Raw genomic sequence first — 26,603 nt, forward strand, 5'->3', positions numbered from 1 at the left:
ATCCTTAATGTAAACTGGCACAGTGACTGGGGAAAACAGTCTGGCACTTCCTCAAATGGTTAAACATACAGTTACCATATGACACAGCAATTCCATTCCTAGGTATATACCCAAAGAGAAATGAAAACATATTCACATGAACTTGTATCTGAATGTTCATAGCAGCATTATTCATACAAGTCAAAAGTGGATCCATCAACCAATGAATTGATATATTAAATTAGGTATATTCATACAATGGAATATTATTTGCTAATACAAAAAAATGAAGTACTTACTGATACATGCTCCAACAAAGATGAACCTTGAAAACATTAGGTTAAATGAAAGAAGCCAGGCACAAAAGGTCACATATTAGATGATTCTATTCATAGGAAATGTCTGGAGTAGGCAAATTTATAGAAACAGAAAGTAGATTAGTGGTTGTCTAGGGCTGGGAGAGATGGGAGGATAGGAGGTGATAACAAACGGGTGTGGGGTTTCTTTTGGGGGTAATGAGAATGTTCTAAAACTGATAATGGTGACACTTCACAGCTCTGTGAAATGCTGAAAGCTATTGAATTGTACACTTTAAATGGGTGAATTGTATGGTATGTGAATTATATTTCAATATAACCATTAAGAAAAAAGAATGAGCACTCTTGTTTCAAGTATATATAGAAAGCAAGAAAGCAAGCTTTTCTTTCATCGTCTTTTTTTGTGTGTGTGAGGAAGATCAGCCCTGTGTTAACATCTGCCAATCCTTCCCTCTCTTTCTTTTTTTTTTTTTTTTTTTTTGCTGAGGACGACTGGCCCTGGGCTAACATCCGTGCCCATCTTCCTCCACTTTATATGGGACGCTGCCACAGCATGGCTTGCCAAGCGGTGCGTCCGTGCGAGCCCAGGATCCGAACCGGCGAACCCCGGGCCGCCTCAACGGAGCACGCACACTTAACCGCTTGCGCCACCTGGCCGGCCCCTCATCTCCTATTTTTAACTCTAAGTTTGTTTGCATTGCATTGTGCCCTTCTTCTCACTAGCATTTTAAATACTCTCATTGCTTTTACACTCAACAGATATGTTAGAGAAATTCTATATTCTATTTTCTGAACAGAGTATCGGCATGAAAATCTGGTCCCACATGATTTTATTTTTAAATACCCATACCCAGGAACCATTCATCAGCCAATTCCCACAAAGGAAGAGTCCAAATGCAGAAGAAAATTTGACTCAATGTGTAAATCTAAATCTACATGTGCACAGTTTTAGAGTGCTATGAATTTCTTAACATGCAGAATGTTATTAAACGCCACATGCAACTGTTGCAAATACCATGCTAATTCATGTGTACTTCTTGAGCCAGGAGTTAGAACTAGAAGAGAAGCAAAAAAAAATGGGCAGCTGGTGCTACTGTACTGGAAAATAATTCTTCATTATGCAAGAATCTATTACATTCAGATTGAAAAGAAGGCTTTGACCAGTGCAGTAAATTTTCCTTTTCTCTGATCTAACCACTTCTGTTGCTCAGATCTCTGCACTCCAAGCAGGGTCTGTCTCTAAAACCCGCATCCTCACAACACAGAAACTTTCATGACACAATTTCTTTTTGTTTTGAGGTGAGAAGTCAAGAGATAGAGATACGTTTTCCCTGTGCTGGATGTTCAGGGTTTCAAGTCCAACTGTGCCAGGATTAAGCAACGGACTCTGAGCAAGAGAGATGCCATGTGTTCTTTTAAAAATTTACATTTTTTTGTGTCTGTGATATGTGGTGCCCTCTAAAGCACAAGACCACTGGTAGGGGTTCCCCTTACCTGGGTGTAAGGGTGGTGTTTATACCTTTTATAGTATCACAGTATTTATACCTTTTAGCAAGGTATGTCACTTTATTACTTCCAGGATAAATTGTGAAGGAAGACAGCCAATCAGAATTACAGATTTTTCCAAGTTGCATGTTACTTTCAATGGACATGACAATCTCTAACCTCAACGTATATTATGATACTCCAGCTGATGGAAAAACCACGTGTCAGTTTTGTTACACAGGAGTCTCTGCTTTCTGCAGCTGCAGAATGGAGACAGCCTTTCTCCTCTCTAACTGACAATTACTTCATCATCAACTCAGCTATGAAAACAGTATGAAAACTATACTCCCTAGGTTTTTATGGATGTTTACATCATGGCTAGGAAGTTTTATAAAAATGGAAAAGGAATCTCTCAGGGTAATATTACTCCTTCAGACCTCAAAGTATAAATATGCAAATTTATCAGCTAGCCAGCCAGCCATTAAAAAATATTACAATGTGTTATTCCCCATTTTACAGCTGGGAATGATGGCCTTAGACCTCAGAGATTTCAACTGCTTGGGCTTCACTCCAGGGCTTGGCTTCCTATGTGGAGTATGGGGTAAAAAGGAAATTTAGGCTAAGTGATTGGACTCAGGGTTAATCCCAGAGTTAGTTAACTGAACACACACAATTCAAGCCAGGTCTCCAGGAGCAAGTTGTCTCCCACAAGTAAATTTACTGGAAGAAACTACTTTTTACAAAATATTTCTGGATTGGTGCTTCTCATCATGTGGTCCCAGAAACCCCTACATCAGCATCCCCTACAGACTTTATTAAAATGCAGTTTCCTAGGATCCACCCCAGATTTTTGGTCCAATTCTTGGCAGTGCTTGCACATCCCCTCAATCTGCAGTTTCAGAGTCATGATTTTAAACGTTGTACTTCAACTGAGTCATCACAGATCTCAATCTTCAGTTTTCTTTTCCTCTTCTTGACTTTAAATCAGTTTCACTTTCCAGTTCCTCCTCACTTTCATAAAGGCAATCACTGAGAAACAGGGAGAAAGCATCAGCTGATGCAGGCACCCCACCCCCAGTTTCCCTTTATATAGTTCCTTTAGCGCTTACTTCAGTCAGGCTAGGAAGATTTCTGAAGAGCAAATCGGCCTGGATCCTAGCTTTTCAGAACAGCAGAGAAGCAGATCGCAGTCATGAGGTCAGTGAAAGAGTTTCTCTGGTGCAGGCAAGTTCCTGAGTTGTCCTGTTGTTTATGGACTAAACATGCCTTTATCAGTATGGTCACTTTTTATTCCTGTGGCTTTTTCTAGTGTACACACTCAGGCTCCCTAAGCTTCTACAACTGTTCACTGGGTGGAGCTGGGAGCCAGAAGCTGGGATGTGAGGGAGGCTTGGCAGGAGTGGTTAGATCCACTCAAGCACAAAGTTTGCTGATTCAAAGTTAGACCTAAGGGAAGTGCTTTTTGTGGGGTTTCTGTTGTTGTTTTCTTTGAAAGAACTAAGAGGCTCTCTTCTTGTCATTTTAAAGGAAAGCATTTCTTTTCGGCAGATATTATTACAGATGGAATTGGTAGTGCAAATCCAACTCACGTTGATGGGGATTTTGCCCTGAAAGTTTGATCAGTTCAAGGTGGGAAGTGGAAGAGATGATTCTCACAGATGTGCATTTTCTATTTCTTATCTGAAAATAAAACCCAAAGCACAGAGTTTGCTTTATATTGCTGTGATGAGAGCTGGGTAGCAGCAGAAAATAATTTCTCTTCAAAACATAATGACCTAATCTCTTTTCTAATACTAATCTCACCTCTAGTGATGGAAAGCAGATCAGTGGTTGCCTGGGGATGGTGGAGGGTGGGGGTGGGATAGGCTAGGAAGGAAAGCACACTGGGAAATCTTTGGGGGTGATACGAAGAACCTACAAGGAGATGGTGGTGGTTACATGGGTATATACATTTGTCAAAACTCATCAAACTGTATATTTTAAATGGGTGCATTTTATTGTATGCAAAGTGTAATCTTTGTAAACTTGATTTTAAAAAATGCATGTAGACCTGCTCAAGCTCTGCCACCAGATAGAGCAGAGCTGAGAGAAAAAGAAGTCTTTCCCACCAAACATCTATGGGGAGGGATTGAGGGCTTGATTGCCTGGGGAGGGAGGATCCCAGTGACCACTCAGAGAGTGAGGGAAGGAAGACCAAGGGTTCCCAAATGCTCTGCAGGCTCATATTTGGGGATGGTACGAGGAATTCACTGCCAAGTGCCTCAGGTTACCCTTTTCTACATAACGGCTTCCTGGTCACGAGTGATGTTAATTGTGCCTGCATGAGTGAGGTTGACCAGAAAACCTGGCCCTGCCCAGTGCCCTGGCAGCCAGTCTGCTCAAGAGGTTTTGCAGTGACCTGTGCTTGGGTGTGCCAGAGCCCCGTGACTTGAAGAGGCCTGAGAGAGGCTCTCTGGACTACATTGGACTAAGCTCACATCAAGGGGCCACTGTTCCCAGAGGCTGCAGGCACAGAGGCAGGTTGGGTTGCTCCTCCCAGCAGTGCTAAAAATTGCCAAAGGATTCCTGGACCTGCCTGCTGATGGCTGCCTCCTCTGCCCCATCCACTATGAAACTCTGTTTTTCCCTTCACATACTCAAAATTCACTTAAAATTATAACACTAATATACCAGTGATCATGGTGGTAACAGTTTCTATATGATCAGTAGTTAGTGGTGCATTCTATTAAGTGCTTCACATGCATTATCTCTTATCATCCTCCCGTAGCCCCAGAAAGGAAGAACTATTATTTTTTTATTAGCCTTATTTTCTAGATAAGCAAAAGAGGGCTCAGAGGGCCAATTACTTGCCCAGGAGGTCAGATGGAGCGTAGGTTCAGAGCAAGGTCATTTCCAAGGGGCCGAACTCGAGTGCTGAGCATCTTCTGGCTCCGTGTACAAAGGCCGAAAGGGTGAAATGTCCTAATGCTCTTGCGACCCACTCCTTAGAGTGCTCAGAGCCACACCTTAGAAGAAGGTAAAAGTGGATCTCCCCAGGACATTGTTTCCTATACGTCGGATGGAAGGAAGAAGGAAATTCATTCCAGGCCATTTTAAAAGTGAGAAAATGTGGCTAACTGATGTGATTCAAGAAATATCCCAGAGCTGGTCAGAGAGAGAACCAAAATCCAGGTGTCCTGTGGTTATTTTCCTCTATTCTAGATCATCTGACTCACTCTTTGATACATTACATTATCTCCCACAGGTAAATGGGAAAGTGCTTTTCAAAATACCTCTAGAACAGTGCTTCTCAAAATGTGGTACAGGACTCCTGCAACACTATTTCAAGGGTGCTTTTAAAAATGCAGATTCCTCAGCCCACCTCCAGATCGCATCAGAATCTCTGGCAGTAGGGCCTATAATCTGTAAGGCATCTATAATGCCTTTTTACAAACTCTCAAACACAGTTTAGAATCTGTGTAGAACAATATTCCCAGCAGAGAGTAAACACAGCTCTCAGAGGTTCAGTTTCAGCTTCTCCTCAACAGAAGTACTGACAACATTGCATCAGTTTCATTTTCCTTTTCTGCTTCATGAAAGCACACACTTAAGGGCTAGCGTCCTGGGTGGAAATCTCTTCAGCATTTGCTTGCAATCCACAAGCAGAAAATAAAATCAGCCTGGACCCCAGCTTTTCAGAATAGCAAGGAAACAGCCAGCATGAGGTAAATATTCCCTGCTTCTCTGATAGGAAGTTGAGAATTGCTCACAGATCTTGTAATTATGTGCAGCTTCCTGAAAGTATGCTGATTCAGTGTTTGCTTATAAATTAAATATGCATTTATCTAATTCAATCATAAATCTATCTTACCAATTCATGCATTTTTATTTTTGTGGCTCTTTCTGATTTACAGAGTCAGGCAGCTTAAGGACAGTAAGGGAAGTGCTTCCAGCAGAGCTGGAAGCTGGCAGCCTGGAAGGGAAGGGGGTTGTTGAGACAGGCTAGAGGGACAGCGTGCTCGATCCTTTCAGGCAAAATCTAGTCAATGAGGACTGGAGTCTGGAGGATAGTTATTGGAGGTCCTGGTCTCTCTTTTGTTTCTTATATTCGAAAGGACTAAATCAGAGTTTTGTGAGTTTTGTTGTGATTATTTTAAAAGCATGCTTACTTCTCAGCAAACATGCTAATAACTAATTCAGCACTGCCAAACTCCAATTTCATAAAAAGGTCTTCTATCTTGAAATTTGCTCTTTCAGAATTGAGGAATATGTCTCCCTAGCTTTCTTTTTACTGACTGCTAGCCCTCCCCTGTGAACTAGGAACAGGGAGAAAGTGTCTGCAGATGCCCTCTATCACAACCAACATGAGTGCTCTATTAGAATGCAAATTACTGGGCCCTGCCTTTTGAAATCCTGATTGAGTAGATCAGAAATAAGGCCTAGAAAAAAAATACATCTTTAAAGAGGACCATGGGACGTTATATACACACTAAATGCTCCCTGCATTGCATGTGTGTAAATGTGAGTGAAGGAAGCCCAAAGTGGGTGGGGAGTGGGATGGGTGGGAAGGATGTTGCTGACATAAAGCAAGCCTTGCCTATTTAAGAGATATTTTAGAGATGAGAAACTGGTGATTGGAAATCACTTCCAAAAAGTGAAGTTGTCCTGGAACCTTGCTACTCACAATGTGGTCCAGTCCAATACCCCCTGAGAAGTTGTTACGAAGGCAGCATCCCAGACCTACTGAATACAAATCTGCATTTTACCAAGATCCTCAGGTGATCTGGTCCACGTGCACATTAAAGTGTGAAAAGCACTGCTCTGGAGAGTTCCTTGGCTCATTTTTTGAAGTGATGGGTTCCTTGGGTTGTGCCTATTCTGACCAACTGACTGGGCATGAGGTCTGCCTGTCCCTTCACGTAGTCAGCTGGAGCATAACCAGAGTATGTGTGATGCAAGCTGCCTTGGAGGAGATTTCCCCGGAAACTCCTACACTTACCATTTCAACAGGGCCTCTTTCTGAAAATTTCAAGATTCTACTCGAGTAATGGCTTTGATTAAGCCCTGGAAGGAGATGTGGCATCCACGCTGGAGTATGCAGGCAGCGCCAACAGGCTGTCACCATCCTGGTAGGCAAGCAGAAGGAGGAAAGACTATAAAAGGCTATAAATGAGATTTCCTCAGGACCAGTAATGCTGGTTTTATCTGCTTTGGTCAGCAAAACTTCATAGCTGCAGCTTGAGGCTGTGAGAAATCTCTTCCTGGGCCACAAGGACTCCCACCTCCCCAACGTTTTCTATTAGATACAGAATCTTCAGGTAGGAAGGGCATTCAACACCTCGCGTTTCACCTAAACTTAGACACTCTCTTTATCAAGTTACTGCAGCCATCATGCTGCTTGCTTGTTTGTCTACCCTTTAGATATCGGAATTTAATTATTGTTCAGTAATTTATTAAATTTTATACATATACATATAAAGAGTATTTACAGTGACTTCCAAAAACACATGTGAGATAAATTAGTAATTGAGTAAACCTTGGCAAATGGAGTATTAGTTTTTAAATGGTAATAATATTTTTTTATTAAATCAGAATTATTTTCAAATGTTTTATTTTGATCTACTCAGTTAAATATGTTAACGTTATCATAACTACATCAATTACAACACAGGTAAACATGTCAATTAATATATAATAAATATGTAATGAAAATCCAAAGGGGAGAAAAACCCAGAGTATTTCATGTACCTAAACTATGTAGAAGAAAAAGTGACAAGAATTGCTAAGATAATTTTTTTTTAATTTCAGCTTTATTGAGGTATTACTGACATATAAAATTGTAAGATATTTAAAGTGTAAATCATAGTGATTTGATATATGTATACATTGTGAAAGGATGCCCCCCCCATCTAGTTAATTAACACATCTATCTCTTCACGTATTTATCTTTCTTTTGGGGGGGGTGAGAACATTTAAGTTCTACACTCTTAGCAAATTTCAGTTATAGCATACAGTGTTATCAACTAGCCATGTTATACATTAGAGCCTTAGACCTTATTCATCTTATAGCTGAATACTCTTTTACCAACCTCTCTCTGTTTCTCCCACCCCTCTACCCCTGGCAACCACTATTCTACTCTGTTTCTACGAGTTTGACTTTTTTTTTTTTAGATTCCACATATAACTGATATCATGCAGTATTTATCTTTCTCTATCTGGCTTATTTCACTTAGCATAATGTCCTCAAGGTCCATTCATGTTGTTGCAAATGGCAAGATTTCTTTCTTTTTTATTTTTATTTTATTTATGTATGTATTTTTGGTGAGGAAGATCAGCCCTGTGCTAACATCTGCCAATCCTCCTTTTTGTGCTGAGGAAGACCGGCCCTGGGCTAACATCCGTGCCCATCTTCCTCCACTTTATGTGGGACACCGCCACAGCATGGCCTGACAAGTGGTGCGTCGGTGTGTGCCCGGGATCCGAACCAGCGAACCCCGGGCTGCTGCATCGGATCGCGCGCACTTAACCGCTTGCGCCACCGGGCCGGCCCGAGATTTCTTTTATTTTTATGTCTGAATAATACTGGTCAGAAAAGATTCTTGATATGATCTCAATCTTCTTAAATTTTATTAAGACTTATTTGGGGGCCCAACATATGATTTATCCTGGAGACGGTTCCATGTGCGCTTGAGAAAAATGTGCATTCTTCTGCTGTTGGATGGAATGTTCTGTAAATGTCTAAGTCCATCCAGTTGAACATATTGCTTAAGTCCAATGTTTACTTATTGATTTGCTGTCTGGATCATCTATCCATTGTTGAAAAGCGGTATTGCGAAGCCCCTACTATTTTTGTATTGCTGGCTTTTTCTTTCTTCATGTCTATTAATATTTGCTTTGTATACTTAGGTGCTCATGTCTTGGGTACATAAATATTTATAAATATTATATCCTCTTGTTGGATTGACCCCTTTATCATCAAACAATGACATTCTTTGCCTCTTATTACAATCTCTGGCTTAAAGTCTATTTTGTCCAATATAAGTATAACTACCCTTGCTTTCTTTTGTTTTGCATGGAATATCTTTTTCCATCCCCTCACCTTCAGCCTGTGTGGCTGAAAAGCTGAAGGCAACTGTGGGGAAGGAAGAAATTTTCCTCTACCCTTCTAGGTGCTTCTGGCTGGTCTAAGAATTAAATTGACATGAGACAGATTAACAGGAGAAAATCAAATTTAATTTTGTACATATGAGAACCCCACATACATGAGAGAGACAAAGACCCCACAAACATGAGAGGTTCAGAGACAAAACGGTACATGAGGTATACATGCCATCTTGAGCTAAGGAATGCAGTAGGGGCCTTAGGCTTCAGAGGGAAGGAGGGAAATTCACAGGATAATAAGAGTAGATGTTCAGTAATTAGAGGTTTGCCCTGCCATACAGATAGGTCATAAAATTTTATTTCTGGTAATAACTCTTATTATGGGCAAGGCCTCCAATTTAAATTCTTTGAGGGAGAAGTAAAAGTTTCTCTTGAGCCTGCAGGGTCTCATTTGCCTCAAGCTGAAAATATTCCACATGCCAAAGTGGCACATCTTGGGGAAGTCTGTTCTGAACTCCTTCACAGCATACAGTTGGGTCTTATTTTTTATCCATTCAGCCACTCTATGTCTTTTGACTGGAGAATTTAGTCCATTTAGATTTAAAGTAATTATTAATAGTTATGGACTTGCCACTTTGTTAATTGTTTTCTGGTTGTGTTGTAATTCCTTTGTTCCTTTCTTCTTCTCTTGCTCTCTTCCTTTGTGATTTGATGATTTTCTGTAGTGGTACACTTAGATTCCTTTCTCTCTATCTTTTGTGTATCTATTATAGGTTTTTGCTTTGTGATTACCATGAGGCTTACAAAAACATCTTGTAACAGTCTATTTTAAGCTGATAACTTAGGTTTGAACACATACTAAAACTCTACCTTTTTACTCACCCCTCCCCCACATTTTATGTTTTTGATGTCACAATTTACATCTTTTTATCTTGTGTATACATTAACAAATGATCGTAGTTATAGTTATTTTTAAAACTTTCATCTTTTAACCATTATGCTAGATTTATAAGCAATTCATCCACCAAGGCAATAGTATTTTAAGGCAAACCTCCTGGACTCTGGCTCTGGGTTTCATGTTTCTTCTTATCCAAATCTCAGCACTCCTAGTCCAATATACTTTGTTCCAAATTTTACTTCAGGGAGAGGTCAGGTATCAAACACCTAATCAAATTGGAGATCTAAGGAGGAAGTCTTAGGAAAAATCAACAGATCTGAATTCCCAGTTGCAATAGGTTTGATAATCATGAAGCCACATACATAGTAGGCTATCTTCCTGAATAAACTGTTCAACATTATCGTAAATTTTTTAGCATGGTCAGCTCTAGCATTGGTGAAGTGGTGCTATGGATGGAATGTCCCCAAGAGTTCCACACTCAGGCTCTCTCATAGGTTCAGAAATGTTGAGTGAGCTTTTCTGTTCTCACTTTCTTGAGCAATTGACATCTAAAGCTTATGACAGGGTTGGAATATGTTTCATCTTGGAGAGAGATTCTTTATCAATAAATGCTTAAAAGTTTAGTTTGGTAAGATCTCTCTGGTTTACTGATGTTAGGGAGGAATAATTTTCCTTCTCCCATTCTAGGTTCTCCAGCTGGCCTAATAATTAAATTGACGCAAGACAGCTTAACAGGAGAAAAACAAACGAAAGCTTAATAACATGTATACATGGGAGAGATCCAGGAAAACTGATCAACTCTCAGAAATGATGGGAACCATCACCTTAAATACCATCTTCAGCTGAGGACAAAAGAAGATGTTGGGGGTGGAGAGTCAGTTATGGGTGGTTACCAGGAAGGGCATAGTAAACAATGGTAAGGTTGTTATGCAAATTTAAGTCACTGCCTTCTCCATTGGTAAGAGTTTTAGAGATTTAGTCACCCCCCTCTTCCTGGAATGCGGAGGGATACACCCTCAAATGGAGACTTCCCTTATAAATGTAAATATCTCTTACAAAATGGTAACTTCTACTCAGTTTTCAGAGCTTCTCCTGTGTCTGCAGTTTCTTTAAAATAATCCTTATGCCAAAGAGGCAGCTTTTGGGGTGGAAAATTTTGCTCCCCTACACTGATATGTCAAAGCCTACACTACCACCATGGGATAAAAAGAGATAGTGTCATCAAACTGGCAAGGTGATTTCTGGTTTTTGTTGAAGCAAAAACATCCAGTCACCTGTCTTTCTGTAGGCTCACTGAGAAGTTGGATGAATACTCTCTATCAATCCTTAGAATGTTCAGCTATTATTTCCAGGCACTTACATACACCTACAGATCTGCAGACACAGTCTATTTATCTGGAATCCACACTTTCCTTCTGTTACCACCCAACGTGGGGCCTTCTGCTCGCCACGACACATGCCAATAGTCAAGAGGCAAGGTGGTAGGAGAAAAAGGACTTTTTTATTACAGCTTGCTAGCAAGAGGGAAGATGGCCGACTAATGTCTGAAAAAAACCATCTTAAGGGGCACAGAGTCTTACAGCAGTTATATAGGCTGCTGGGTTACAGGGGAGGAGGTTAGGAATGTTGACCTTCTGGTATTACAGACTAGGAGTCGCCACACCAGATCTTTCAGTATTCATTGATGATGGCTATTAGCGTAGATTCTCTGTTCGGGGGGTCATCACATTCCTAAGGAACTCAAAAGAACAAAGTTATCATCTTATCACAGCTGGGAGGTACGTGCACAAGCAGGGGTTGTAAAATCTACAGAACAGTTAGACCTCCTGGAGGGTGCATATCCAGCTGGGTTAGTTTGTCAGAGGTCCTTCAAAGTTACAATAGGGCTTCTTTTCTACAATATGGCTTCCCTTATGTCAACCTTGTCTTGAGCCAGTATCACTTCCACTCTCTAAACTTCCTAATTGGGCAATCAGCAAGGTTAACTAATGTTGAGACACTAAAACGCCTTTATCACATTTTAGTTGCATAACAGTTATAAACAGATTTGTTCAGTGATCTTCTTTATAACTTACTTTATTTTGTAATAATTGCTACCTTAAGTTATGACCTGTAGTCCTACATAGGACAGTTAGAATCCCCAGGTGAAGCCGAATTGGAAAACCCTACAATGGAGAGGGAAGACATTGGCCTTGTGGTGCTTTAGCCAGGGACCAAGAGAATAAAAAACACTGCCGAGAAAAGAGGCACACACATAAAAAGGATATCTACATAGACAGCAACTTCCCCCTCTTCCCTTGCCTTTGGGTTGATTCCCTTGCCTCTGCGTCTCTCACTATAAAGCATTTCACATGTAATCATATTGGGTCAGAAACAGCTTAGATGACCATTGCTGGAGAGAGAGACAGGAAGTAGGTCAGAGCACTTGTAGCAGTGGTGTGGGGGCCGGTGCTGATCCATGGTAAACTGCAAATAAAGTCAGTGGCTCCTCATAGAGCAAAATGTATTTTGACATTTTAAAGAACTTCCCATTATTCTGAGATTATATCCTTTTTACTTATTCAGTAATAATAAAAATGCTTCCCTTCTCTCTTTTTCTCATTTTTTAAATAAAATATTGGTAAGAATAGATGGTTGTTGTCTTTTGGGATGAATTTTCTCCCCATGTCACTGTATTGCCAACTAAGTTGGCAGTCCTATTTGGTTCATACCTTTTTTCTGAAATTGTGCTAGTCTATGAAATTCAAAAATATGGACAACACAGGGAGACTGATTCAGTCAGACTGAAACTAAGCCTGCATGGGTCTGTGCATGACCGCAGGGAGGCGGGGGTCGGGGAGAGATGAAGGGAAATCACATAGCATGGTGGCAAACATCCCTGGGCTTTCATTTCTTTACATGACTCATTCTAACCAGACTGTGAGCTCCTGGGAACAGAGAGGGCCGGGATAACCTTTATTGTTCTTAGTGTCCCCCAAAACTAACAAAGTGATTCAAAGAGGTAGCCCTGTAAAGGATCCTTGGAGGACTAAATAAACCTTACCCAGGAGGTGTGAGGGCTGAGCCCTGACTTAGTACTGAGCAGGACAAGAGCTCCCAGTTCTTATCACAGCAGTGCTCTCCTCTCATCGCCTTACCTTACCTCTTACATATTTGCTCACACAGTGATGTGCTTTGCGGTTTCTTGCACAGACCCTAGCTGTAGAAAGGCGAATCTAGGAAGCGAGAGAAAAGTACCTCCTCTTCTTTCTAGGACGACTTATGGGTGTGTACTAGTCAAGGTTCTCAGTGAAACAGAACCAATAGGAGAGAGATATATTTATATGCTGCTGGTTGATGTCGGGCCCAACCCACGAAGGTTGGGAAGAGGCAGCAGGCATTTGCTAAAGGCAGTTCTTCCAGGCTCTTCTGTGTTCCTGCTAGCCAAGAAGTAAACTATTTTGAGCACTACAATGGAGGAAATTTAGTCAGCCAGCTGCAGAGCTTAGACTTCACTTGTTTTTCTTCACCTTTTACGTGAAGGTTAATGGAGGATGGACTCCTGGGTGGAGAACTCTTGGCTGTCTTACCATCAGCTCTGCCTTGCACTGTGGTCATCAACTTTCTTCAGATCAAAAGTAGGCAGGCACAAGTGGTGGGCTCACAACGTTTGACCTCACCTGGTTTTTCTGTTTTGTACATTTTTCAGCAGTGAAACCAAAGTGGATCTTTAGCTTTATCCCCATTTCTTACAAAGGAAGAGCCTTTATACAATTGGACACATTTTGGTTTTCCTCATTGAGAATTTTAACTCGCTTTTGTATTATTTCTACAATAATTTGTAAAGATATTTATTTTTATCCTTTTTTCTTCTTTTACTTTTCAGGTCAAATTTTTTTATACTGCCCTTATTTGCTAAAATAAAGATTCTCACCTAAAGCTAGTAAAATATATATATATATATATTTAAATAAAATATTTTTACATATTTTTTATGTAGGGAAATATAAATATAAAAATATATACTTTATATATATTTAAATAAAATATTTATATATATATATTTAGAATGAGAGAGACAGAAATTTATTATGAGGATTTGGCTCACATGATTACAGAAGCTGAGACATCCCATGATCCACTGTCTGCAAGCTGCAGACCCGCGAAAGCCAATGGTGTCGTTCCATTCTGAGTCCAAAGGCCTGAGAACTGGAGGGCTAATGGTGTAAGTTCCAATCTGAGTCTGAAGGCCTGAGAACCAGGAAAGCCTATGGTGCAAGTCCCAGTTGAGGGAAGGAGAAGATGAATTTCCCAGCTCAGGAGCAAGTCACAGAGAGTGAATTCACCCGCCCTCTGCCTCTTTGTTCTACTCAGGCCTCAACAGGTTGGATGACACCCAACCACACTGGGGAGGGCAATCTGCTTTACTCAGTCTGCTGATTCAAATGCTAATCTCTTCTGGGAACACCCTCACAGATATGCCCAGAACTAATGTTTAACCAGATATCTGGGCATACCGTGGCCCAGTCAAGTTGACACACAAGATTAACCTGTAATTGCATCACAGGGTGCAGTGCTGGGCAGGTGCACATCACAGTGACCATGTTTCTTTTCTCCACAGTGAAGTTAACAGAAATTCTCTGGAGAAAATCCTTCCACAGCTAAAATGCCATTTCACGTGGAACCTATTTAAGGAAGAAAGTGTCTCACAGGATCTAGAAGACAGAGTGTGTAAACAGATTGAATTTTTAAACACTGAGTTCAAAGCTACAATGTACAACTTGTTGGCCTACATAAAACACCAGAAAGGCCAAAACGAGGCAGCCCTGGAATGCTTACGGCAAGCTGAGGAGTTAATCCAGCGAGAGCACACTGACCAAGCAGAAATCCGAAGTCTGGTCACTTGGGGAAACTATGCCTGGGTCTACTATCACATGGGCAGACTCTCAGAAGCCCAGATTTATGTAGACAAGGTGAAACAAGTGTGCGAGAAGTTTTCAAATCCTTACAGTATTGAGTGTCCTGAGCTTGACTGTGAAGAAGGGTGGACACTGCTAAAGTGTGGAGGAAAGCAAAATGAAAGGGCAAAGGTGTATTTTGAGAAGGCTTTGGAAGAGAAACCCGACAACCCAGAATTCACCTCTGGACTGGCCATCGCGACCTACTGTCTGGACGAAAAACCACAGAAGCAGTTCTCTGCCGATGTTCTGAAGCAGGCCATGGAGCTGTGTCCTGACAATCAGTACATCAAAGTTCTCTTTGCCCTGAAATTGCAGAAGGTGAACAAAGAAGCTGAAGCGGAGCTGTTGGTTGAAGAGGCCCTAGAGAAAGCTCCTTGCCAAACAGATGTCCTTCGCGAGGCAGCGAAATTTTATCAAAAAAAAGGTGATCTAGACAAAGCTATTGAACTGTTTCGAAAGGCGTCGGAATTCCTACCAAACAACGGCTACCTCTATCACCAGATTGGGTGCTGCTATCGGGCAAAAATCAAACAAATTCAGAATACAGGAGAATCTGAAGCTAGTGAAAATAGAGAAAAGATTAAAGAACTAAAGAAACAAGCTATAGACTATTTTATTAAAACTATTGAGAAGAGACCAAATTCTCTGTATGCATACTCTGATCTCACTGAGCTCCTGGAAGCAGAAGAACGTTATCAGATACCATTCAATAAGGAGCTCCCTGACACTGAGAGGCAACAACACCGTCAGCACCATTGCAACTTTCAGGAGCATCATGGGAAGTCTGAAGACACTGCTGTCCAACATCATTTAGAGGGTTTGTCCATAAGCACAAAATCAACTGAGAAGGAAAAGATGAAAAACCAACTGCAGAATATAGCTGAAAATCAGCTTCCACAAAATGCGCCAAATTATTGGTATCGCCAAGGATTAATTCACAAGCTGAATGGAGATCTGCTGCAGGCAGCCGAATGTTATGAGAAGGAACTGGGCCGCCTACTAAGGAACAGCCCTTCCGGCATAGGCAGCATTTTCCTGCCAGCATCTGAGCTTGAAGAAAACAGTGAGGAAATGGGCCAGGGAGCAGACATCTCCATTCTAGGAGAGCTCCCTGACCCCTGAGCTGAAACAGAGAGGAGGGAAAGGAACAGAGAGTCAGGGAGCCTGGAATGGTGGCCATGATGAGGAGAGGGGTGGGAAGGCAGGGGCTCCCCAATCTGAGCTTGCTGGGCAAGGCGGCCTTTCTTATTGCTTTAAGGTACATTTTTAGAGAGCTGTTGTCTCATGTTTGTCCACCCTGTCCATACCAGCCACACATATTTCTCTAGTCTGCAAATCTTAAAACTACTTATTAGTAGAAACAGTGCTTCAGTTCTGCGTGATGCTGATGAGTTCTCCGTTTGTACTCAGTTCACCAGATATGCCCCGCTTCTGTCCTTGTTGCTAGGAGTCATAATTGGTGACTGCCTATGAACACAATTTCATCCTTCATCCCATTACCATCTAGCCTTCTGGGCCTCCAGGAAGACTAGCTTTTGACTAACCCTGGAAAATTCCTTATGTCTTGCTCTTGGCTTTAGCCATGTATTTATATGTATTCTTGATAGTGATACTACAATAAATATGTATTCTTGATAACAGTGTTACAATAAATTTGAAAATTTCCACTCAGGATAGAAGTAATCGTGTGGTTTGCATGTGTGACTAAGAGTAATATTAATTCCCAAAGTTTCTCTTGCTAGAGATGGTGAGTAATTGCTACAGCCATACCATGCTATTCTCAACATGTCCATTTCAGCTCCTCCTTGAAGCTAATACTCTCACCCTGTAGCCAGCCCATCCTTGGGTTGTGGGAACTATGACTCTCATTCCAGCCCAGAGGCCTCAGCTGAGCCCAGTGCCCAGTTAGCAGCTGCTGTTGTTGACCAGGGTTGCTGTGCACCCAGGAACATCTGGGCAATTGCCTCCCTGACAGAGTGTAAGGGGCACTAGTACCAGGCTGGCCATTGAGACAAAGATCTTCAGCCTCCAGGGTGAATAAAAATATTCATATATTCTCCTCCCAGCTGAGGAAATCCATAAGGGTTGTTTACACCATGCAACCAACCAGTGTAGGTAAGAGCCCCATCAACCTCTATCCACCCCACTACAAGGTCCACACTCGTATACTTTTCTAGTGATATCATCTGATTGTCTGTATGCAGAGGAAAATTCTTATGTACCAGATCCCAAAGAAGACAGAGGGACTGGCAGTCCTATCTAGTTTGTGAGTAGAGTCCCAAAAATTTGACTCTTTCCTCATGCAGCAAGAGAATCCTGGAAAGCTTCTTAATAATCTACATTGGCTGTAGGAGCAGCAGACTTTCGTGAGAGTGACCCCCCACCCTTGAGGTGTCTGCTGGCTCTAGCAAGGCTGGGGGGAGCCACCAGGTGCCCAGCAGTGAATTCCTGACTCCTGGCCAGCCACGGCCTGGAGCGGCACCCTCTCCTGTGACCAGTTCCAGATGGGTCTGCTGGGCCCCTATAAGGGATATTACTATGGGAACCAATATTGAAAGGTTGGCTGAGATAGAAAGGCAGTTCTATAGGAAGGCAGAGACTAGCCACTTCCTGCCCTCAAAAAACAGCTACAGCTCTGGGGTAGGTGAGGAACTGCCTATCTATGTGCAAACACACATGCTCAAGGACACAAAGATTTTGAATACCAGTGGTGATGGGAGAGATTAGAGGATTCCTACACTGCTACCCCAATAGGGGTACCTGTTCTCATCCCCAGGAAATACACACAGCTGACTCATAAAAGGATTATGGACACCACCCAACACTATCCCTCCACACTCGGAGTCCCATCCACCGTCAGATAGTGTTGAGGCTGCCCAGAAGATGCAGTTGACTTGTCCTGACCTACTTACCTAGGCTATGATTTATTTTGTTGCCTGGTCAATTTTATTGAAAAGATGCCTCTGCATCTACAATCTACCCTTGTCTGAGTGGACACCCCCAATCTGCACTTCCTGGTGTATGACCCTGATTTCACCACAGCTCTGCCTCTGGAGACTCAGAGGGAATCACATAAATTGCTGGTTTACGCAGTCATCTACTCCTTCTTACTACCTGAGGCCATACCCCGCCTTACCCAGTTAGTAACCTGGTAGGGACTTAGAGCTTCCAGACCAATTCAATTTTACCTTCACCCAGGCTGCCGCCAGTGTCTGTAGGGCAGGCTTGACTGGTGGCCACACAGCATGTCCTAGCAGATTCCAGGCCAGTCCAGAAAAAAGATAATTGGAGGAATGGGGATAAATCTCTACAGGGGAACCATGGACTCCTTCCCTCAAGCATAGCAGCTCCAGGGAGATAGGGACCCCATCTCTTTTGCTCACAATTGTATGCCCATCCCCCAAAAAAGTGCCTGGATTGAACAAGGCTCTCAAAAAAATCTGATGAAGAAAGGAACACACTGTCTCCACTCCAGAACTATGACACTGCCATTACCTTCAGCTCAGGGATCACCTCCTCCAAGACAACTTCTCTGAATCTTAAGAGAGGATACTGGGAAGATAAAAGAGTAAATGCCCAAAGCTACAAAACAATAACAGTAAAAGAAAGGTTTGGTAACTTGTCCAAGGCCACACAGCTAGAAAGAGGTATAGCTGAAACTCCAACCCATAGCTGTATGAAACCAAGCCACCCTGCTCCCCTGACTTCCTGTGCATTCTAATGTGATATGTGCTAATTCGGTTGGCACAAGCCAGAAGCTTCAGGCTCTACCTTAAGAGCAGCTCAAGCCCCTGACTTATGGATTTCTACTAGAATCCTTCCTTATCACTTACTCCACTTAATCCAAACTCCCCTCTCCTACATTGACTTCTGTATGTGATTCCTGAACATTCTGGCTTCCCGTTTTACTCCTCCTTCCCACTGTGTTTTGTAATCTAGTGTCATATTTTTAAATTCATCCTGATATAGCAAATTCACAGGACTCTGACAATAACAGTGCTCCTCAAGGTACATGTAAAGAAATTCAGAATTATGCCCATCCAGGCCTGCAACAGCCCCTTCAAAGCCACCAGGATCTGACATGGTGAGTTCCATTTTGTGAAAGTCAGGCCTGGCCAAAAAGGATCTCATAAACTCATGGGGAATACTCTCCTTGGACTTTAAGATTTTCCTCTGCAGTCCATTTTTGATTCATCCATAAATGTAACACTTAGTTGTAAGGATATAAACAGGAAAGTAAAAGTATATAAATATGATTATCATTTGGACATTTTCCTTTGAAATTCCTTTTCCCTTAGACTGGGAATTAATAGAACATTTCAAATAAATTCTAGAATAATTTTGTTGCTGGTTTAACATTGAGAAATTTGTTTGTAGATTTGTGAGTGGCAGAAAGACTGTGGCCCTAAATGAATTAGTCTCACAGGGTTTAGAATTTAGAACTCACACCAAGAACCCCCACACAGCAGCCTTCTGGCATTCACAGACATAATATATGCACCTTGGAACATTTCCAAGTGAACTCAAGGATCTGGACCCACTAGGGATTTTGAATTTGCTGAGGCATGACTTGGAATAACATATTGAGAGGCTGATGTCAGGGAACCATGGCTAACGAATAAACCTAGCTGGTAGGCCCAACATTTCCATATCAAGGGGGCTTTATTGTCCTCTGCATGTCATCATTTACACAATAACTCTAACGAAATGCCATATGCAGTGGGACATATCACTCAAAAATACCACAGATTAACACTCTTAAGATAGTGGAGGATGGGCGGAGGGCAAAAAAAAAACCCCATCAAGACACACAAGTGTGTGTGAAAACCACCGGGCTATCTCAAGGACAAGGTTACTAGTTGCTAAAATTTTCTCAGTGAAAAAGCCTGGAAACTAATTGAAAATAAGCATAATTTTAGAAGGTAATAGATTCCAGATTTGAGTATATGGAGCTCAAAGCACTTTTATTTGTTTTCTCTCTCTCTCAGCAGGCCTTTCCTGTAGATTAGAAAGACATTACAGAAATTAACATTGTCCCTCTACACTTAGGAAAATAAAGGCACAATGTCTCCATTATATTATGGTGTAGCAAAACATCCCAGAATTTGGTGGCTTAAAAAATTAACCATTTTATTTGCTCACAATTCTTGGGTAAGGGGCTGGGCTCAGCTGGAGGGTTCTTATGCCAGTTTTGCTTGGGCTCACTTACGTGACTGCAATCAGCCAGTGACTCAGCTTGGGCTGGATGATCTAAAATGGACTCACTTAAACGTCTGCTGGTTGATGCCTGCTGTTAGCTGGGTCTTTCTCTTCATATGGCTTCTCATCCCCAAGGATGCAAGCCTTGATTTCTTCGCATGGTGGTCTCAGGTCAGCAAGAGAACAAAATCTGCAAGGCCTCTTGTAACCTTGGCTCAGAGCTCCCACAGTGTCACTTCTTCCACATTCTGTTTTCGGTCAATGCAAGTGTCAAGGCCAGGCCAGACTGAGGGGGATGGAAAAAGGAACTCCATCTCATCATGGGGAAAGAAGCAATGTAACAATGTAAACAAGCATGCATTCAGAAAAGGGAGTCTTGGGCCATTTCTTTGCCATCTACTACACACAGTATTTCAGAGAATTAGACATATACTAGCTATGAGATGCCAAGCCATAGATTCTTAGGGTTTCATACTTAAAAGGGATATTGGAGATCATCTATGAAGTGGTTCTTAAAATGTGGTTCTTGGAACAGCAGCATAAGCATCACCTAGGAACCTGTTAGAAATGCAAATTCCCAGACTCACTCCAACCCCAGAACTGCTGAATCAGAAACTCTGGAGATGGGACCCAGGAATCTGTGTTTCAACAAGCCCTCCAGGTGATACATGTAAAAGTTTGAGAACTATTGATCTAGAAAATGGTTCTCAATACTGGCTGCACATTAAAATCACCTGAAATGCCTTTAAAATATATGGATGGCTCAGACTCCACCCAAGAGGTTCTAATTAAATTGATCTGGGATAGGGCCCAGGCACTTGTTTAACTGGTGAGAAAACTGACAGCTACAGAAGTAAAATGACCTTGCAAGGTCACACAGCTGGTGAGTCAGACAGGAGCTGGTCCTAGATTCCTCACCAGCAGCCATGAGGGGAAGGTTTTTCTGTCTCTAATACACAACCATTTGTTTCATTTGTAAACTTCTAATCACTGCCTTTTGTTTTTTTAGACACAAATTTTAAGAATGCCATGTTCCCTACCCATTAACTCTGGTGTTTTGTTAGCGACTAAACAATTGTTAACCGGATGCATCATCAGCTTTTCTCAGGAACTTAGGCAGTTTTATTTATCCCTTTTTGATGCAATCAGACTCTTTCTGAAGAAGTTTAAAGAATGATACAGAGCTTGAGGGAGGCTGAGAGAAGAGAGCAATGATGGAAGTGGTAAGAAACCCAGGGACAGAACTGGCAAAAAATGATCAAATAAAGGAAGGAACTAAGGGAAAATTGCCCTGCAGGCTGACTTCTTTTCTATTGTTGAATATGTAATGTAAAAGGCTTGGGGGCTTATATGACTATTATTTTCTAAAAGATTTATTTTTCTCTAAATATTAGGGCAATAGCCTCAACATCACCATGGTAATAGCCATTGTAACACGGTAGTCACAAATGCTAAACATGTAGACCAAGACTCCAGGAACAGTAATTCAGTTCACCACAAATTTACTTTAGGATGTGTGTGTTTCTGTAGAAACAATAGAGAACACTTGGGTAAAAGAATGGTCTCTGGCTCCGAGCTCTTCCTGACCGATGAAGGATGCTATTTGTCTTGATATTTGACTTCCTTCCTCTCTTCACTGGCCTATTGAATGCAACCACACCAATTCCAAACACCTTCCTTTGAGCAAGAGGATATTTATGACATTTTCCAGAAAAGGAACAGTTCAGCTGAAGTATATTTCCAGGTTAACAGCAGGAAGAGCTGCCTCCCCATTACTCCTTTTTCTGTATAGTCATCCCACATTAAGCATCTAACAGGGACAAAGTCAAGAAAAGGGATTTGAGGGGCCAGCCGGTGGCACAAGCGGTTAAGTGCAGTCGTTCCGCTGCAGCAGCCTGGGGTTCGCCAATTCAGATCCCAGGCATGCACTGACACACCGCTTGGCAAGCCATGTTGTGGCAGCATCCCATATAAAGTGGAGGAAGATGGGCATGGATGTTAGCACAGGGCCAGTCTTCCTCAGCAAAAAAAAAAAAAAAAAGAGGATTGGCAGATGTTAGCACAGGGCTGATCTTCCTCACACTCAAAAAAATAAATAAATAAATAAAAAGAAAAGGGATTTGAAGGTAGCCATCTGCCAGTGAAGCAACAGGCAGATCTAGTTCCTGATCTTGTGGCTCTTCTGGGTCTCTCTCTATCTGACTCAATTTCAAGGTTTTGCAGCACTAGTAGTGGGATCACTAAAATTGTCCCTGGCCCTCAATCATTGGCTAGCTAGCCCTATAATATAAATTATCCTCCGATAACAAACAAGCAGAGGCGAGGGCCCTGAATTCAGCCACTGGCTGGATTCTAGGAAGACTCAGCCATTGGCCACTGACTTGGAAATCTTGGTTGATATTGAGAAATAAATGGCAAGCAATAGGATATACTGGAGTATATGAGGGAGCCATTTGGTGTAAAACTAATTTGGCCTGACCTTGTTTTTTCAAAAGTGCCTGACATGGCCATTGAGTATGTACTGTATATCTGCTTTAACTATTTGCTGTGTCCCAAAGACAAGAACAAATGCCCTTAAGATAAAGATGTAACTTGCCCCACATTGGCATTTCCTTAAGGATAAGCATCTCTCCCTAGAATTGATTGCTGCGCTCACCCTGTGACCACCCAGCTTGAGACAACAGACCTGTTACCTGCTGTGTCCATCAATCGCTGTGCCCAACAGGGCAATCTCATGACTACTGTAAAAGGGACATTGCCATCATATGTGATACATGCTCTTTGATGGTATATAACCACTCCATATACCCCCACTTCTTTGGAGTGCTCCATTCCTTTGTGAAAGGACTCTCCTGGGGTATATGGTCCTCAAATCTGGCTCATAATAAATTCACCCCAATTTAGATTTATAGATTGGTTATGGATTATTTGTGTCGACAATATCATCAGGACTCAGGAATCACCATGTGTCCATTCCTTTCTCTCATAGAGGGATTAGGGCTAGTGTCTTGCAGAAAATATTTTTACTTGAAAATACTACTGTTCTGTGAAAATCCTCCATCTGATATAAGAGCAAGAGATAGAAAGCCAGGTGTGTGCTGGTAAATGTTTAGCAAATGGTCCTCAAAAAAAAAAAAATCCCTAATTTGTAGCATTTGCCATTTTCCATGGTATACATACTCTATTCCTGGACAATCTTGAGTTAAGAACGTGACATTGTTACAGATTCTCCCTCCAGGTGGGACTGGGGAGGAATTGCATGACCAATTGGATAGAAAGTGACTCACCTAATAGCTCCCGAGTGACGGGGAGAAACCTGGCACCTAATATAGCTTAAATGAAAGAGACTTCTGCTCTATTGATGGAGGCATAAAAATAAAGATTCCTGTAGCACTTAATGGCTGCACTAATGTCTCCCAGAACCAAAAAAAAAAAAAAAAAAACCCATCCAGAACACTCTTCCAGATATGCAGGATACAGTACCACTGGCCAATGCCAGGAATGGGACAGCTTTTGTAAGGAAGAGCAGGTCAGAGCTGACCCCAGCTCCTGACATCCACATGCACTATCCAGTCCTTAAGATTCATTGCTTTGAGTTGAAATTCTGCCCATTGTGATTGTTTCCCTATTTCCATTTCACATTTACTACCATCCCATCACCCTCAGGTACGTCTCACAGCCTTCCTTTGTTCACATTCCCTACTTGTCCCACGGATGAGATTTCTGCCTCTCTCCCTCTTGTGGAATTTTGTGAGGAAAATTTCCTATAAAAGCTGGGTGTGTATGTGTTGCATTTGTTTGAGCATCCTCAGACTGGGCCTATTTCTGGAGGGTAAGCATGGCAAACAAGCACTTTCCAAAACCAGGAGGAAAATTCTTTCTCTTCTTCCATGACACGTTCTTTTGAGTTGAAATGTTCTAACCCATTAGTTTTCTTGAACACAAATTTCAAAGGAATCTTGCTTTGAAGAAGACAGCATTCGTTTATAGACTTAATTAATAGATATTTAACTGTTAGTTCAGTTACTTCTGAATTACTTGGATATACTGATTTGTATAGGACTCCTTGACTGGATCAGAATAGACAAGTGTGTAGGATGGCTAACCACCAGAACTCAGAGCTTGGGGCTGGGATGGGAGAGGAGCACGGCACCCAGCAAGGATGAAAGGGAAGCTGTATTTCAGGCCATTCTGACAAAGTCGATGTAATTAAAAGAGAGAATTGGGAGAAATGTTCTTGGAGTTTGTTCCTCTTTTATTATTTGAAAAACAAAAGAAAAGGACTTGGAATTTTCTTTGTTTTGTTATTTTTAAAACCTCTTCTTTCACAGGATTGTAAAAAATATAATAGATAAGATTTACTGAGAGCTTCTAATGGACAAGACTCTGAGGTACACATTTTAATTCAGGCTTATAAACTTTAAGTGCAGGGGAGATAAGTTTTACCTCAGACGCTTAGTTCTAGTCTATACTATACTAAGAATGAACACTCCATTCAAAACATTCTATTTGAGACTTTCTATACAGAATATGCCACCCAAAAGCAGGACCCCACTCCTAACTCCTGCCTGGGTGATCACAAGTTATATTCCAGCTCTGTATGGGACCTACTTGCTTCCTTCCACATTAAGAGACCACGGTTCTCTCTAAGACTTTTGCTGAGAGCAAAAGTAGCTTCCCCATCTCCCTGTTGCTCAAATAAGAGAAGATTTATGGCAACTGTCCAAAAGGAAATGATAGGTACAATTTCTGGGTTAGAACAAGTAAAGTTGCTTTTCTAATGACTCCTGTTTTCTGTACACAGGCTGGACATAGCACCACACCTTCCAGGTGTGGTAAGGAAAGAGATCCAGACCTTTGTATCTGCTGGTGAAGTTAATTACATGCTGGAGCTCCTGACCAGCATCTTTGTCTAGCTCAGTTTCACGTTTTCTACAGAACCGGGAGATGACAATCAAAATGGCCCTAACTCATGTTCACTGCCCAGACTGGGCCTGTAATAACAATGTATACTCCAGTCACTGACAAGCAGGGATGGGAAGCACTGAAATCAGCTATTGGCTTTGTCAAGGAGCAGTGGGAATTCTGCCATTGGATGCTGCCTTTGCAATTTTGCCATATGAAAAAGCACTATGGTGTTTTTTGTTTCCCTGTAGTTGGCTGAATGGCTGGTGAAGAGCAGGAACTATTTCACCCTGGAAAGTCTACTGACCTGTGAAAAGCATCAAAAGACACAGGAGCAGGAATGGAAAATGTAAAGCTTAGAGACTGTGATTAGCTCCAAGACTACAATGAGGACGGATGAGATGAGTCACTGAGTATATAGGGAACTTTCAACTAACTCAAGAGTCAGAATGGAGAGCAGGGCCTGACCTCTAGCAAGTGTTCCTCTCTGAGGCCCTGTGGTGCAGTATCTAGGTGTGGAACACTGCTATGAGGAGCTGTGTTCAGGAGGCTACCTGATCTCAATTTTTATCATGATTTGTTTCTGATTTGGGCTTTTTCTAACCAAATGAAGGAACTCCTAACAATTTCTAGGTTGATTCAGGAATTAGTCCAAGAGTCATTTACCAAATTTCATTAAGATTTTTAAAAGTGCCCTGGTATTGGGTGCAGGACGGTTTGAATCTCATCTGTACCACTTAGTAACTCCGTGGCGCTATGAAAAATCACTTAAACTCTGTGATCCTAAGATACCCTATATAAAACCTGGGAATAATAAGTTATACCTTGCAATGTTTTATGAAGATTAAATAGGTTTTCTTATAAGCATTAAGACAGACCAGATATATGCAGAAAAAACTCTGTATAACACAATGAAAAAAGCTGGGTAGTATGCAAAACATATCTTTATAAATGCATAGTTGTATTGGGAAGAGAGTGGAGAATTCCAGGAAGTCCAGAAATGACAGGAACATGAGAATCCACAGGAGTAAGCAAGTACTCATTTGCTTAGGTGATCTATGTCACATGCTGGTGGCCTAAATCATGAGTTTTAACAGGCCATTGTAAAGGATATGGAAGACAAAGCCTGGGGCCTGTGCTTAGGAGGTTATATCATAGAACCCACGTAAAGCCAGGACCCATTCAGAGGATGAACTAGAAAAACCAACACCTCGCAGACCTAGATGATAGGGATACACATGTTTTTTCTGCCTTTGGCCCTGGATAGAGCAGAAAAAAAGTCTTTCCTGATAATTCCTAATTTTAAGTGGAGAAGCATGATTAATTGCGGATGAAATTCACCACCTATATGGCCTTAAAAAGTCTCAAGTTGAAAATTTAGTTTAAAGCAGTTCTGGATTGGTAGCACTCCCAAACACCTAAAAAAAGCAAATAAAAACTCCCCTCTATGTATACACTTTTTACATGGTTCTCAAAGAATTCCCAAGGATAAAGTCCAAGGAACATGTCGTCACAATACAAAATCAATGAACGTACACACAAATAAATAACTCACAATTTGTAGGAGTTACCTGAAACATAAACTATAAAATCAGAGTAACAAATACTGCAGATATTGACAATATTGGATGCAGAATATAAAATAATATGTTTAGTAAATTTCAAGGTTAAAAAAAGAGAATTTAAATATGATAAAGGGACAAAGTAATGAGTCTATTAAATTTAACTATTCAGATTTGTAGAAGAACCAAACAGAACTTCAAAAAATACATCTGAAATAACTGAAATTTGAAACTCAAA

At 41.4% G+C, this 26,603-nt stretch overlaps 1 protein-coding gene across 1 annotated transcript; it reads left to right on the forward strand.

The window, feature by feature from the left end:
- The first annotated feature begins 2,889 nt into the window (after positions 1–2,889).
- IFIT3 (interferon induced protein with tetratricopeptide repeats 3) lies at positions 2,890–15,907 on the forward strand. Its single transcript, XM_087432234.1, has 2 exons — positions 2,890–2,978; positions 14,360–15,907. The coding sequence occupies exons 1-2, from the start codon at positions 2,974–2,976 to the stop codon at positions 15,819–15,821; spliced, it is 1,467 nt and encodes a 488-aa protein (XP_087288360.1). The 5' UTR covers positions 2,890–2,973; the 3' UTR covers positions 15,822–15,907.
- Positions 15,908–26,603: the final 10,696 nt, after the last annotated feature.

Source organism: Ceratotherium simum, chromosome 6 (genome assembly GCF_057802395.1).
Source record: "Ceratotherium simum simum isolate JZ-2026a chromosome 6, ASM5780239v1, whole genome shotgun sequence".
NCBI classification, from domain to species: Eukaryota; Metazoa; Chordata; class Mammalia; order Perissodactyla; family Rhinocerotidae; genus Ceratotherium; species Ceratotherium simum.